This window comes from Cydia amplana, chromosome 17 (assembly GCF_948474715.1).
Source record: "Cydia amplana chromosome 17, ilCydAmpl1.1, whole genome shotgun sequence".
NCBI lineage: Eukaryota > Metazoa > Arthropoda > Insecta > Lepidoptera > Tortricidae > Cydia > Cydia amplana.
Window position 1 is genome coordinate 9,410,188 of NC_086085.1, and position 16,496 is coordinate 9,426,683.

The window sequence follows — 16,496 nt, forward strand, 5'->3', positions numbered from 1 at the left end:
CAGTCTACACTGTGTAGAGCCATAAGAGCGTGTCACGTGTCACATATTTTTGCGGCAATCGAAGAGTAACATGTTATTGCAGGTGACTGTACTTGTAGCAACAGCAACACTCCTAACTGTACATTGATGGAACTTATTACAAAAGGCATAAGGTCCACCGATGTACAGTGTACAGTTAACTTAACAGTGTGGGCGATGGTACTTTGACAAGGTCAAAATTCAATTTGAATGTTATGTTCACATGCCTACTTAGTTTGATAAACAGTGTAGAAGTCTACCTACTCAGTACGGCTACCATCAGTTTGGCACTGACATAAACGCCGTCGAGAACGTAATTTACTTTCTATACATCTTGCTCGTACTCGCATATTCGTGCAAACGAGATGTATAGAAAGTAAATTACGTTCTCGATAGCGTAAATGTCAGTTTTGACACTGTCAGTAACTCATGGTACGGGCTCTGTGCTCCTACCTATTATAATTGGCAGCATACATAGAAAGTGTTCATCTTAATGTGACAGATACAGTTTTAATGCACTTTTAATGAAATCGCTTAATCATAATTTCATAAACAAGTCTGGTGATTACTTTATGTATGTTTTATTGTTAAGATAATAAGAAGGCGCAACGATAACGCTACCTACATATATAATCTACATATATCTCCCGTGTGTAACTACATATGTTGTGCACTACTCCGCGGTGGTGATAAATAGTGACATTTTTGGTCCTAGGTAAGTGTTAGAAATAAGGATAATTTTTTCATGGTTGCTTGGAAACTTAACGTTGCTTGGATTCATCTATTCTATAAATATTATCCATTTAAAATCGCTATTAACTAATCTATCTGACGGTGACGACTCCGCTGAAACATAGCGAACTTCAAACATCTTTATTTTTTTATTTCTGTCACGCCAATACATAGAATCTGAGATCTCTACGACGAACTTCGCTGTACGCAGTTAGCCCCATAGAATGACCAATGTAACTTGACCTCCGATTGTGGATAGTTGCTCAGCAGAATGTAGTCGAAATTTTACTATAGACCCCGAGGTATGAATGTGTAGAATTATTAATAAAGCCGGTTGGACCAGTTTAGCTAGGTGGCTGGGTGGCATGCGTTATCATAATCATAATAAGTTTCATTGTTCAAACCGCATTGTTGAACAGATCGCTCGAACAACTTGTAGTATTAGTAAACTCTTTATTGTACAAAAAGACATATTAAAAATATCAAAAAATTAGTAAGAAGTATTTAGGCGAACTTATCCCTCTGAGGGATCTCTTCCAGTTAACCTTTGAGTAGACGAGAGGAGAGAGTGAAAAGAGGCTGACTTGTCATATTCGAATCGATGCAAATTATATTTTGTCACCATTTAGGTACTTATTCATGAAAACAATTTGAGTCGCCTCGTGTGTGCCGGCGATAAACAATCTCGTGCTACTGCATGCAAACTGTGTAGACTATTTGGTACTTATATATGACACCGTAAGATTGTGAACCCGTTAGTTTATAATCTAACGTAGGTTAGGTTAGTTTATAATCTCCGTCCCGTCAGTTTACAATTTAACTAGCGAGATTATGAACTGATGAGTGTTTACAATTTTACGGTGACATATATAACCATCAGAATAGCTGAACAAAATGTACTAATATAGGTACCTACAACCATCATCTTCCTCCTGTCCCGGCATTTTGCCACGCCACGGCTCATGGGAGCCTGGGGTCCGCTTAGCTTAGCAACTAATCCCAGGAATTGGCGTAGGCACCAGTTTTTACGAAAGCGACTGCCATCTTACCTTTTACCTTTCAACCCAGAGAGACGGTAAACTAGGCCTTATTGGGATTAGTCCGGTTTCCTTACGATGTTTTCCTACTATAATTAACAACCAATATATTGAAACTAACGGTATTTGTTTGAAAAGTTTACCGGTACTCCGGTATTCAATCCGTGCTAAGAAGTGTCGTAGGTACTTACTTTAAGTTTTTTTTGCAGTTAACAGATACGTTCGTAGAAAATGATAGTAGACAATGTGGTGGTTGGCGACACTGCAATGAAGGTGCCAGGACACCTCTCCTACGCGCAGTACGTGGTAGACAAGCTTAGAGAGCACTCCAAGGCTGGGGATGGCGTTGCTTTGGTAAATATGTATATGTCGGAAAATGTGCTGAAATGTGCCATCTATTGCTTTCAAGAGGCGTTTCATCACGCAATTTTTGACAGAGAGCAAACTAGGGTGTACACCTGAGTGGCGTTCGGCGTAGTACCGCCAAGGCGTCATAGAGTGCGCTGTCAAAAACAAATGAAATCCAGAACAATTGCAGTTATGTTGTCAATCAATCTTCAGATGAGAACATGATGAGAAAGAACGGGAGAAGATGACGTCTGTGGCGGTTCCTGAGTCTAATCCACTGGTTTGCTTTGAAAGTGTAACGTGTGCTATGATTTGTAATCAGTCTTATCCAGTAAAGACGTGAGTTGAATAACGTATTTCATTGCCGAGGGCTCGTCATCCATGATTGAAGGTCCTGATGTGCTCCTGATAGTATGATACGCCCACGATTCCGACATATATAACCTAGATGTCCTAATTGTGCTAACGTGAGTCATCCTTAATTCTTCTTCTTCTTCCCTCTGCAATGTGCGGTGAGGTGGGCCGAGGCGTTATCATGTTTTCAATTTGACCATCGAGCGAATTTTATGCATTTGTGTCCATATAGCAATTAATGTGATTTGTGTAATGGTTTTCCGAATTTCACGATTACGTACAGCTACATAACATTCCATAATATCCTCTTCTTTAATGATAAAAAATCATGGAAGCTAGGACACATTTCTGCCACTTTTTCAGGTAAACGGAGATACTGGCGAAGAGGTAACGTTTCAACAAATTTTGAATGATGTGGTGAGAATCGCCACAGGGCTTAAGAAGTTTGGAGTGAAGCGTGGCGACGTGGTCGGTCTGTGCAGCGAGAGCAGGATAGAATACATCTCAACTGCCATTGCCGTCATGTGCTGCGGGGCCACTGTTACAGCTGTAAACTTGCAGTACCAACCTGGTGAGTCACCGTCACCACCACGAGCTAAATTGCAGTTAGACCAAGCTAAGTTAGGCAGCGATTTTGACATCTAGCACAAACTCTGCAAGTGTTATTATAAACGTCAAACTTGACGATGACTGTATAAATAACACTGTTTGCACTATGAAGAATCGCTGCCAACTTAGCTTGGTCTAACTCTAGCACTCATTCCATTCTGGGTGACGAAAAACTCTGTGCCCTAAATTACCTACATCGAGAAATCTTATTCAATTTGGTCCACCCATAACTACGTGCCTTTCTTTACGATGTGTCGTTTCGCACAATTTGTTTGCTTATCTTTTCCTCGTAAGACTTTTATTTACGAATTTAAATACGAGAAACCCTGCGGCTCAATTCCTTGTTTTCTCAAATGATATATAAACAAAGAATTCTACCGAGGTCCGATAGTGTAGGTATCGTCACAGATGTACGAATACGAAGTAACTTTGTAGCGCTTTACAAGTTCTATTGAAACAATTTAATAATAGTAATGATAATTCGTATTAAAAAAAACCGGCCAATAAGTGCGAGTCGGACTCGCGTTCCTATAGGGGGGGGGGTGATGAGGTTCCGTAGTAACTGATAACACTGTTTATTTATATTGTCTTTATTTAATTAAACAGGCAGGCACATGAAGAAACATATGTAAAAAGTCACTATTATTGAACGGTAGAAATACCCCAAATAAAATTTAAGAAGGCGCTGCACAGGATAGATAAGTCTATGAAGGTATAAAGTTATAAACACAACCACCGGATTAGTCAGTAAGCCTTAGGTCTAAAGCCCTTGCTACACGGTCGCCGACAAGCCCCTCAGACCGCGTGGCCTTGGTCTGGACGGACCGTGTAGACAGTTGTTACCAACAAAATTTGACCAAAACTGACCAAGGACAGACCAAGGTCAGACGGTTAGAAGGCTTGTCGGCGACCGTGTAGCGAGGGCTTATAGTTTAGTTTATATCACACACTTGTTAGTTTATTAGTTACTTGATATGCACAGTCGCAAGCACAAACATATTAGTAACGTTAGTATAATTAATAACAATTACAGATTTCCGTAAATCAAAACACGGCCGCGCGAGCGCAGGCGAGCCGCGTAGTTACGTCGTGAAGGGCGAGTATCAGTGTTGCCAGATGAAATCTGAAATATTCAGTAGAAAAAAAATCGTTTTAGCAGTAGATAGGGGAAAAAAGCAGTAGATTTAAAAAGTGATGTCTGCAATAGGTAACATTTAAAATAAATAAATTATGCTCTGACCTGACACCAACCTCCCATAGAAAATTTATTTATTTTTTCCTTTTTCTGCTGACAAACTGGGCGTAATTGAGTATAGCTGGCAAATCAAATTGTCAGTAACAGTAAAATGAAGAGTATCATTCTGTCTCTTATTTCTGTTATTATAATTAATAAATGAGCACAAGTTTTTTTTCTACTCATCATTCGCTTGCCCTTATCCCATTCATTTGGGGTCGGCGCAGCATGTTTTTTTCTTCCATACCTCTCTCTCGCCCGTCATCTCATCATTTACTTGCGTTCGTTTCATATCATCTCTCACACAGAGACCATCCACCTTTTCCTCGGTTTTCCTCTCCCGTTAATTCCCTCCACATTCATTCGTAATACCTTTCTCGTCACATGACTTTCATCCCTCCGCATCACATGCCCATTCCACGCTAGGCGATTCGCTCTTACTTTTTCTACTATGGGTGCAACTTTCAGGCTTCCTCTTATACTCGTATACTCATTCCTTATCCTATCCATTCTTGTCACACCACACATCCATCTTAACATTCTCATTTCCGCTACATGCAATATCTTCTCATCCGTCACCTTTAGGGCCCAACACTCTGATCCATACATGACGACAGGTCTTATGATGGTTTTATAAATTTACCCCCCCTTTTTGAAAAATCAGTAGCTCACCAGCAAAAAGCAGTAGATCAGTAGATATTTTTAAAATCAGATAGATTTACTGCTTAATCAGTAGATCTGGCAACACTGGCGAGTATCGACTGGTTTGGCTTTCGTTCATAGGCGCGCGCGGCGGCACGCTATGCATACCTACCTATAAGTATACTACGCGATGCTTATGTAACGGACGCGGCGTGAAACGCCGATACTTGTTTAAAATATTATTTATTGATAAGCTGTTAGGTTGTGTAGTGTTAGGAAAGGTAAAATTTGTATAGGCTAGGCCACATTCCAAGGGTTCCGTACATTAAGTCCGACTCATGCTTGACTGCACATTTCTAATAGGTTTTCCTGTCATCTATAGGTAAAGAACTATTTTGTGTATTTTTTTCAAAATTTTATACCCATTATTAGATTTGGAGAGAAGGGCGGGGAATAGTCATTTTTTGCCTATTTTCTTGAATAACTGCTAAACTATTTATCCTAAAAGTATAAAAAAAATATATTTGAGATTCTTACAATGAGCTCTTTCATTTGATATGTAACACGATATAGTTTAAAAAACTTTATTTTTTAATTTTCTCATTTACCCCCCAAAAGTGGCCTCCATATTTAAAATTCATTTGTTTACGTTACATGTGCGTCTTTGGGTCACAAACTTACATATGTGTACCAAATTTCAACGTAATTGGTCCAGTAGCTTCGGAGAAAATAGGCTGTGACAGACGGACAGACAAACAGACAGACAGCTAGAGGCACGAGCACGAGTGATCTTATAAGGGTTCCGTACCCAAAGGGTAAAAACGGGACCCTATTACTAAGACTCCGCTGTCCGTCCGTCCGTCCGTCCGTCCGTCTGTCACCAGGCTGTATCTCACGAACCGTGATAGCTAGACAGTTGAAATTTTCACAGATGATGTATTTCTGTTGCCGCTATAACAACAAATACTAAAAACAGAATATAATAAAGATTTAAGTGGGGCTCCCATACAACAAACGTGATTTTTGACCGAAGTTAAGCAACGTCGGGCGGGGTCAGTACCTACTTGGATGGGTGACCGTTTTTTTTGCTTGTTTTTTGTTGATGGTGCGGAACCCCCCGTGCGCGAGTCCGACTCGCACTTGGCCGGTTTTTTCCTTTTGAGGTACGGTACGGAACCCTAAAAACGTTCTTTGTCCTTAGACTAAAGAATTTACTTAAATTTTCAGAGGAAATGTCGCACGTGCTGAACATTGCGAAGCCAAATATCGTTATCGGATCGTCATCAGCTCTAAAAATTAATCTCGATACTTTCAAAAACCTACCATTTGTAAAGACGATGGTGCAATTTGACGGTACACCTCTACAGCCCGGTATTGTCCTGTTGAGCAGTTTAATGAGCGGTGACGTGAGTGTGGAAGAGTATTCCCCGGAAGATGTCCAGGGATGCTCAGACGTGTTGATTATCTTGTACTCGTCGGGCACGACGGGCTTGCCGAAAGGAGTCATGCTCACACACTTCAACATACTGTACAGCGCAATACATTACAGGTAATTGAACAATCGTTGCTTCTTTCGTTCGATTTGTTTGCTAGTGATATCACTCGGTTATATCACTAGCTATTTTTGTATTCAAATTAAGTATACTGTTATGGTATGCAGGGTAACGATATACATACATGCGTTGCCACCTGTACAATATGTAGAGCGAGAACGGCATTCTGCTACTTACCTAATCTCTATGGTCTAAAGCAGCGGTCGGCAACCCGCGGCCCGTGAACCTGTCACTTGCGGCCCGCGAGCCTCCCTGGCTATTTTGTATGTAATATTGACAAACGTCAATGTCTAGTCTTAGTCATAAATATTAACAAAGTGCGGCCCGCGTCAACTTCGTTACCTACTATGTGGCCCTTGGCTGCTAAAAGGTTGCCGACCGCTGGTCTAAAGACTCCGATTCATAATTAAAGATCGCGAAACGCGAGAACGTGATTATAGGGTTGTTCCCAAAGAGATACATATGTGTTATAGATATTTGTGAGATCTCATGCATACAAAGTCTCGTGGGGAGAATAGCAGGGCGTAATTTACATAAAAGCAATTTGTTTCCATTCAGTTTCCAGTAACATGAACATGACCTGAAGGCCTGTAAATTATTAAAAGAAACCTATTGATCAAATTATCTCTGCTAAAAAAATATTTACATTCTTTCATAATCTTCCACTATCTAGTAATACTTAATTACCAATTTACCACGCTTTCAGTAACGTCGATGAAGATGCTTACAGTCGAACGCTGACAGTGGTTCCGTGGTATCACGGCTACGGACTCTTATCTACTATCAATTACATGGCCGTTAAAAAGAAGCTGGTTTTCTTTTCTGGTTTCAACGCTGAAAAGTATTTAGGAGCTATTCAAAAGTACAAGGTGACATAAATAATTGAATCTAATGGCTATGTATGAACTTGACAGTGGTGCCCATCTCGTGGCTTAAGTTATGTGACAGACATTTGACATATGTATGTTAATATGTTTAAGTTGGGCATCACTGGCAAGTACCTACATAGCCATTAGATGTTAAGTGTTAAACTCAACTAATATTTTTGCTACGTCGTACAAGATGATAGATTTTAGCCCCCATCAAGAACTTCACAATAGCCTGTAAGGCTTAGATTTTTTTTACATAAGGATAGTACCTAGACCTACCTAAGCGATCGGCATTGGTCACATTGGCTAATGGACTGATAATTACGTCTCACACGTAAAGTCTTGTTCTCTAATGGAAGGAGCGTTTCGTGTGAGGGCGTCGCATCCCTCAGCCCATTTACCATGAGCGATATGTCCCAAAGCTCTTAACGATCGTAATATGTTTCCAGATACAAGTTTTACTAACAGTGCCGCCAATTGTTCTCTTGCTGGCGAAGTCCCCAGTTGTGGAGAAGTATGACCTGTCATCAGTGAACCTGGTGTGGTGCGCTGCTGCCCCTCTTAGCAAGGAGATTATTCAGGGAGCTCTGAAACGGTGAGTTACGGGTGAATTCACAGAACTGAGGATCTACCAAGAGCATCATTAAACAAAATTTCGGTATGTGATGTGCCTCTTTAGCTTTGACATTTTTGCTACAATTCATACTAAGTAATTGTTAGAAATTGACGGTCAAGATAGAGCTAAAGAATTGATTTGAAAATTACATCATAATAATTTAGTTGCGTATTTTAATTAGATTACCGAATTGCACCGGAATATTTCAAGCGTACGGCATGACGGAAACGTCTTTAGCGGCGACGCGGGATGACGAGATGGACGCGGCCACTCAGCGGGTCGGCAGCGGCGGCCGCCCGATTCCGGGCGTCAGGACCAAGGTAATTAATCCTAGGCCGTGTATTCCCGGTCATTGGCGAGTAGACTTCATGGGAGAACCAGTGTCGCTTGACATCGACGTCTTTATTGAAGTTATAAGGAATCGGTGCGACGACGAGCCGTGTGTTCACCAGTAAATAGGTAGCTTAAGAAACATTTTTAAACACCGGCTAATAGTTGAATGAAGGCACTTATTAGTAGGTAGCTCAACTTTACAAATTTTTACAGGTGGTGGACATAGAAACCCGTCAAAAGCTTGGCCCCAGCCAGCAAGGCGAAATATGCATAAAAGGGCCCATCGTGATGAAAGGATACGCGGGCAACGAAGCCGCCACGCGCGAAGTCATGGACGAGGAGGGGTATCTGAAGACAGGAGATATCGGCTATTACGACGAACATGGCTTCTTGTTCATAGTCGACAGATTGAAGGAGATTATCAAATACAAAGGGTTCCAGGTGAGTTTTAGTGAACATTTCAGAGTAAATTGAAAGTTTTAAGTAGTAAACCTTCAAATAATTAAATACGGAACCCTAAAAAGACAGTTTGAGACAGTAGGAGCCTCTTGAAGTTAATAAATTAATTTATTTCTGGTGATCAATGTACATAAAAAAGCTGCAGGGAAAAGGTACCCCCCTTCATTATAGAAGTTTGTATGGAAAGGTGCTAAGCGAATAGTATTGCTGACTGTACGTCTAACGCCAAGTGAAATATTGGTCTTATATTGAAATTTTATACACCACTTGTGTTTACAATTATTGGTGTTTCAGGTGTCCCCAGCCGAGATAGAGCGCGTGTTACTCCAACACCCCGGCGTAGCGGAGTGCGGCGTGGTGGGGGCGCCGGACATGTCCGCCGGCGAGCTGCCCTTCGCTTTCGTAGTCGGCAGGCCTGGGGCCAATGTCACGGAAGCTGAGCTGTTGGAGTTCACAGCTAGCCGGGTAAGCCGGGTAACACTACACACCTGTAGCAACTTCATCCAATGCTACAATCCATGCTACAACAACCCAGCGTAGCGGTGTGCGGCGTGTGGGTGGGACGGACATGCCGCCTTTTCGTGGTCGGCAGACCCAGTCCCATTGGCACCCATTGGCCTTTTGCGTCTATTGCAGACGATCTATGGTGCAAATCGGAGAGACAATGACCTCCCAGCCTTAACACCGCCTGGGACGGAATTAAGGAAACGCAGGGATGCCCAGCACCTGCATTACCCTCTCGGCTTCACTGTCTTAACCCACAGGAAAGGCGAGCCAATACGTGTGGAGGCAGGTCGGCTGCAGGAATCTGCCGCTTATATCAGGTTGGATCCTACTCGCGCCTTACGGCAACTCCACATTCCGGGATTTAATTTTGGAGTATCCTTCTCCTAGATGGATTGCAAGCCAATGCTAAGAGGTCCATCTCCCCTATGACGAAACAGCTTTTTGCTTCGTTTGTGGAGTTAGTCGCCTCGTACGACACCCTTATCCCATGTGCGGATACCCAGCACAACAACGCTTACCGAGCCCACTACTGGAGTTCACAAGTAACCAGACTCTAATATTGTATCCTTGCCATCAGTGGATGTACATATTTAGAGCGCGTGTAGTACTGCAAGCGGCGCCGTAGGCGTAGCGGATAGGGCAATGCCGTAGCCGGCCAGATTTATCGTCACCTTTACCCGATCCGACTATTACCTAGTAGGTACGCTCAACGCGCCTGAACACTTGGAATTTAGAGCTTGTGGGGTAAAACTGTCTAATAGACTTATCTAGTTATTTCTACATCTACATTGTTCTCTCGATTTAAATCTCATTCCCTTCGGTTATGTTTTAATTTATCGCCACTCGTTGCAAATTTTTCGCATTTCTATCATAATGTACTATTAAGTTACTAAATAAAATTACTAAGTGAAATTAATTAATTAAATTAATTAGGTTTAATTTCACTTGATCTGCGGGGAATAGTTATTTGTACAACAAGAGATCAAAGTTTGATATTTCTTAGAGTGCTTATTTTAAGTCCCGTGCAAGCGAAAGATTCTATACTTTAGAATCTTGAGCGTAGTAAGGGACTCAAAAGCGCACGAGATGTAAATAACTTTATCTCGTGTAGTTCACAAAACTTTTCACCTCAGCAGTGAGAACATATTAGAGAACCCGAAAAATGTATTCCTTCTTCATCACTTACCTCTATTCACTCATGTTTTTTTAAGATATACCAACAATTAAATTTTCACCTCAGCAGCTCGAACAAGGGTACTTTGCTACTTAAAAACAGTGAGCAAAATCGCATTTTGCTCACTGAATGAGACAAAATGAGCAAAATGCGATTTTGCTTGTTCGAGCTGCTGAGGTGAAAAAGTTTTTTTCACTAGTCCTGCATGCACCTAATTAGTTATGGTACTTACCTATTATAAATAGTACCTAAACATTTTCATGTTTATTAGCTAAACATCGTCGATGTCGATGTAAAAGCCTTTCACTCTTTTTCAGCTGTCTCCAGCCAAACGACTTCACGGGGTTGTATTCGTGAACGAGATCCCAAAAAACCCATCCGGGAAAATACTTCGCCGCGTTTTAAAGCAGAAGCTGAAAGAGATGCGCGCCAGCAAACTGTAGGTGTGTACCTGTGATTGAGTTGTGATATTTTTATACAAGTGCCTTTATTGTTTTTAAATACCATAAAAAAATTTAACTTACTTTTTAGGGTTCCGTAGCCAAATGGCAAAAAACGGAACCCTTATAGATTCGTCATGTCTGTCTGTCTGTCCGTCCGTATGTCACAGCCACTTTTCTCCGAAACTATAAGAACTATACTGTTGAAACTTGGTAAGTAGATGTATTCTGTGAACCGCATTAAGATTTTCACACAAAAATAGAAAAAAAACAATAAATTTTTGGGGTTCCCCATACTTCGAACTGAAACTCAAATTTTTTTTTCATCAAACCCATACGTGTGGGGTATCTATGGATAGGTCTTCAAAAATGATATTGAGGTTTCTAATATCATTTTTTTCTAAACTGAATAGTTTGCGCGAGAGACACTTCCAAAGTGGTAAAATGTGTGTCCCCCCCCCCCCCCTAACTTCTAAAATAAGAGAATGATAAAACTAAAAAAAATATATGATGTACATTACCATGTAAACTTCCACCGAAAATTGGTTTGAACGAGATCTAGCAAGTAGTTTTTTTTTAATACGTCATAAATCGCCTAAATACGGAACCCTTCATGGGCGAGTCCGACTCGCACTTGGCCGCTTTTTTTTCTTATGTGTCATTCCTATTACCTACCTACTATTATCTTAATTTAGTAGTTACTTACCTTTTATTACCAAAAATAATAAAACTTTCTATGTAGGTAGGTAGGTACCTAAATATTCAATCGTCAGGTGACAAGCAAAATACACTAAGTACCACCACAAGTTCATAGCGTAGTGAACCCTATTAGTACGAGAAGAAGGTTGATTTTTGTTTAAATATTTTATAGTAATTATAGTGACTTTTGCTTGTCACCTGACGAAATACTTTGATAGTAGCTAGGTAAGTACTAAGATTCCACTGCAATTCCACGTTTACGTAAGTAACAAGGTATAGGTATAAAATAGATGGGGATTCGACTTGGTATATGATAACTTAATTGCCATTAGAAGTCCCACGGCGACGCTTGCCCTGTGTCCACCAGTTGAGCATGATTGATTGTCTACACACAGGGCACCTATTCTGGCGTTATTCAATAATGTAAAACGATCATAAATTGGATCGAGAACAAAAGAACATGTTAATTTAAGCTCGACTAACAAATTTTCAAAAAAAAATCTTAATTGTGTCATTATCATAACTTATTCGTTGGAATACTTATCGGACGAGTTAAATGGTAACTGAAAAAACGGCCCATAGAACAGCAGTTACTTTTTACTACCTACCTATAGTAAACTGAATGGGAAGCATCCATACTTAAAGTGTCATTCTATAGTACTTGATGCTAACTATGTAAACAAAAGTTACTACTAAAATGACATTCAAAATAAATTTTAATATGGCGGTTTGTTTACATATTTCGTTAGCAAGTGCCATAGAATGACACTTTAGGTAGCGTAGCGTAATATGTAGGTATACTTAGTATATATCTGAGTCTCATTTACTTAGTACATATTAGAGTCTCATTTACTCCTGTTAACAAGATAGTGTATTAACTAATATAAGTGATATAAGAACAGTTTACTAATTGACTCGATGTATCTATTGGTACCTATAATACCTATGTATTTGTTATAGGTACTAAACAAAGATTCTTATTCCTTTGTAAAACTTACTAACGATTCGTCCATTAAAAGTTCTGCGTAAGTATTTAAGTCGAAATAGTTTTGTGATATATCTTAGTTCCAAACAAAGTAACAGGAATTCCGGCAATGTTAGGTACACATGCATGATATGGATAAGTAAATAGCTAGCAGTACGCAAATCAATGAACATAGACAGAACTGTATTCAGTGCCGGATTAAGATATTTAGATGCCCTAAGCATTTTTAGACCATGGTGCCCCCTCTCCCTAGGGTCATCAAGATTACAGTGAATTTTCTTGGTAAATTGAGTGACGGTCATTTTCAATCCGTCACAATTGCACAGAAATTGACAGTGCTGCAGCAGTAACTTTGCAACAGGAATGCTGCTGCAGTCGTCATCCGAATGTCACCCCTCTCAAAGTTGGCTGCACTCATAGTATAAAACAAAATAGCTTCCCGTTGTCTGTCTGTCCCTATGTATGCTTAGATGTTTAAAACTACGCAATGGATTTTGATGTAGGGAGACAAGAGGAAGGTTTATGTAGGAATATTAGTTAACTCGTGCGAATCCGGGGCGGGTCGCTAGTAACCTTTAAAATGATATTGAAAACGCGAGCGTAGCGAGCGCGAAATTTTTTCGATAGAAAAAACGCAATTCGATAGACAATTGTACATTTTTACTGGACGAGGCTGAAGGCCTAGCACCGCATAAGGCTGGACGTCTCGAGCGTCCGACCGCGGCACGTTATCATACTTACAACCAATGACGAAGTGTGAGCAAGGCAGAAAGCCCAGCTGCTAAAGAGGAAAGCTTGGATTTGCTTGGATCGAGCTCAAGTGTAATTGAGGCAGAAAATCGACTTTGGCGTGCGGTGGAAGGCCTCGCATAAGACATAACGCCGAACTGCAAAAGAGTGGTTTGAAAACGAATCTATAATCTATGTAATCACGACTCTCCTTCCTAGTGCTCGCTCTTTGGAATCACTCGAAAGCGCAACTTGATAGGATGCTTTTAGTTTCCGTCTTTCGCGGGGCCCCTAACACTTTGACAATTAGGTCGCAGGATCGCGGCTATGCAGCAACTCGGCCTGGCCGACAAATCTGGCGTGCAAAAGAGCAAAATTCGCTTTATAATCGGTAATCTATGTCGAAAAAATCGGCTGGCCGCAAGCCCAACGGCAAGATTTTTTGGCCATGAGCTTGAGGAGGCCCCCGTGTATGGTCAAATCAAAAGCCTACGTTGGAGACGTTCTTACGTGCTCTCACTCTCTTGCTACTTCAACACGTACAAAAAGTTTCATAAGGATGTACCTTATCTTGTACTCCACTAAGACTGCAATGCTAATGCAGCCTGTGCGTTTTTTTGCCTACATTTTTGGTGCCCCCCTAGACGTGGTGCCCTAAGCACGTGCTTGTTTTGCTTATTGGTTAATCCGGCACTGACTGTATTCTAATTCCTAGGAAGTCTAGGAACTTACGCAAAAATATGGCATACCCTAGGGCTGATTGATAGAAGAATCGGTAGACTTATAGTTAGCAGTAGGTATATGTGTACTCCTGGAAACCATCGCGAGCGCGGACTTCTGGCCGAAGGGCGTGGTGTTTCGGCGGTTCCGTGGGAATCTGCCTAATCCTACACCGGAACATTCGACACACCAGAAAACCACCGTGTCGCCGAAATAATTTTTAGCTTATCTTATAAGATTTTTATTATTGTGTGTACTGTTAGTTTGTAAGGTATGTATCTATGGGCCTTAGTTGCCTGACAATAAATGATATTTGATTTGATTTGTACCTAGTTCGTTTGCACTCAATATATATTATACGGTATATGACTCGTAACTCGTAACGATAGATTTTCAACCCTTAGTTTGGAGATTCGTGTAGAGTGGGACCAAGCTACCATTGACAAGTGCTATTTTAAACGTCAAACTTCTATGAAATTATCTCGTTTAAATAACACTTGCACAACTTAGCTTGGTCTAACTCTAACAAATCATGGTCGTTTATTTGTTAAGCGGCTGTTCAAAAAAAGTAATGTATTCTTAATTTCTTATTAAAGCATCGCTTTTGTCAATCGTCCAAGCGGCCAAGCAAGCAAATGCCGAGAGTTTGTCAACGAAATTTTTTGGTCGAACCTTTCTAAATATATATATATATATATATATAGTCAAAGTATTTATTTTTAAAACGTAGGTATAACTATTACAGTGGTGTAAAAAAGTATAAATTTGGTATTACTATGTTTTGCCGTTTGCTTAAGTTTTATTAAAAAATGCTGTCATGCGCGAAATTGAGAATAAACGCCCTGTCCGCTTAGAGCGGCCGGCGTGTCCCTACAATATCGCGAACCGATCCAATTATCCCTAATGGACAACTCCGGGGTTCACATCACACAAGGGACGGGACCGTACAATATAAGTATTCCAAATTAATAGTCACTTGAACCTTGAACGCCGTACAATCAGTTACCTGCAATGGTATCTCAAGTGACGACTGAATTAAATCTACCAAGTGCAAATCGGACTCGCGCCCAGAAGATACCGTACCATTCCTAATTTTTTTACTACATATGTTTTTTTTTCTCCTTAAGTTCAACTCACACTTGGCTAGTGTTTGCAGTTATCGAGTTTATTTATTTATGTATGTTATGGAGATTTTAGGTCCTTAAGTCCTTATATGTATAAGTAGTAATGAATTATTATTATTGGCTGATGTTATTTCCAATACCTACACACAAAATTGACTAAGTTGATACAAAAACTTAGGTAGATATAGTAGTATTTCTTTTTTCAATTATTTCGAGTTAGTACCTAATACCTAATAGGTTCCCCAGACTCGGTATTGTGTGTTTAATTACTTAGGCTCCAACAGTAACTATTTGATTTAAAGTTTAGACTAGACGTTGTATTGTATGGACAAAATATACAAGCCGCCTTTTCCACTCGAGTTCTTGGGTATACAAGATAGGTACATAGGCAGGTTAAAGACGTCCGTTCACATAGGAAAAACTCATCATTTTTTATTTTATTTGAGCACTTCATATGGAGAAAACATACCTACTCATTGTCAGCCATTTAAAAAAAAAGTGGTAATGCATCAGTCTCAACAGTTAGTAAGTAAACAGGTTTGCAAATAAGTATCTTACTGTAATTAAAATAACGAAGAAAACCAATAAGACATACGCCATCTACACTAATAAGAGTAATAAGACACGCCATCTACTACGTTGAAGAAGCTATTAGCGAAACATATGTATGAGTAGATCCTAGATACGATAAACTGGCTAATACCAAGTACGAACAACGGAACTAGACCTACAAATGCTCACAAATACCTCATCAAGTTTAATAGGTAATTGATCGATTAACAATAAATTACACTTACTTAAGGGCATACGGACGTATGTGGTAGCATTGGTAGCGTTCAAGACCTCAAATAATAACCACATCTCATCTTCTCGAGACAATCAGACGTTTTGATACATGAAAATAAAAATAATCAATTAAAATAAATCCTTCAGTGTGATTTACCTACTAAATGCTTATAGGCCTAATAGCATTTGTTTTGGTTCCAAAACTTCAGTAGTCAGGTCATGTAACGTATGTATAGGTATAGAAATGAACGGTATGAGAGATTAATCCCATTTGTATATAAGCCTTAGTTCAACATCCAATTTGTATTTTGCCCAATGACATTAACGTGGGTTTTGTGTTAACAACGTAAGTGGGTTATGAGGCAGCGCTGCTATTATCTTTGCTTTGCTAGTTCATCTCCATTGGTGAACTAGCATAAGTGGAACCTCGAGATCTGTAACAACCATTTGTAAATAAGATCACGCTTATACTGGTTCCATTGAGGGTATGTGCTGAATAGTGAAGTATGGGAATAAACGGCCAGCGCG

At 40.1% G+C, this 16,496-nt stretch overlaps 1 protein-coding gene across 1 annotated transcript in view; it reads left to right on the forward strand.

Moving 5' to 3' along the window:
* LOC134655923 (uncharacterized) overlaps window positions 1–10,954 on the forward strand; it is a 65,456-nt gene extending 54,502 nt beyond the window's left edge. Inside the window, exons 2-10 of the mRNA XM_063511430.1 lie at window positions 1,985–2,141; window positions 2,853–3,060; window positions 6,202–6,523; window positions 7,234–7,396; window positions 7,846–7,991; window positions 8,194–8,332; window positions 8,559–8,786; window positions 9,099–9,269; window positions 10,803–10,954. Of these exons, the coding sequence (XP_063367500.1) occupies window positions 2,019–2,141; window positions 2,853–3,060; window positions 6,202–6,523; window positions 7,234–7,396; window positions 7,846–7,991; window positions 8,194–8,332; window positions 8,559–8,786; window positions 9,099–9,269; window positions 10,803–10,928 (1,626 nt within the window). The 5' untranslated portion in view covers window positions 1,985–2,018 and the 3' untranslated portion in view covers window positions 10,929–10,954. The remainder of the gene's footprint in view (window positions 1–1,984; window positions 2,142–2,852; window positions 3,061–6,201; window positions 6,524–7,233; window positions 7,397–7,845; window positions 7,992–8,193; window positions 8,333–8,558; window positions 8,787–9,098; window positions 9,270–10,802) is intronic.
* The last annotated feature ends 5,542 nt before the right edge of the window (window positions 10,955–16,496 follow it).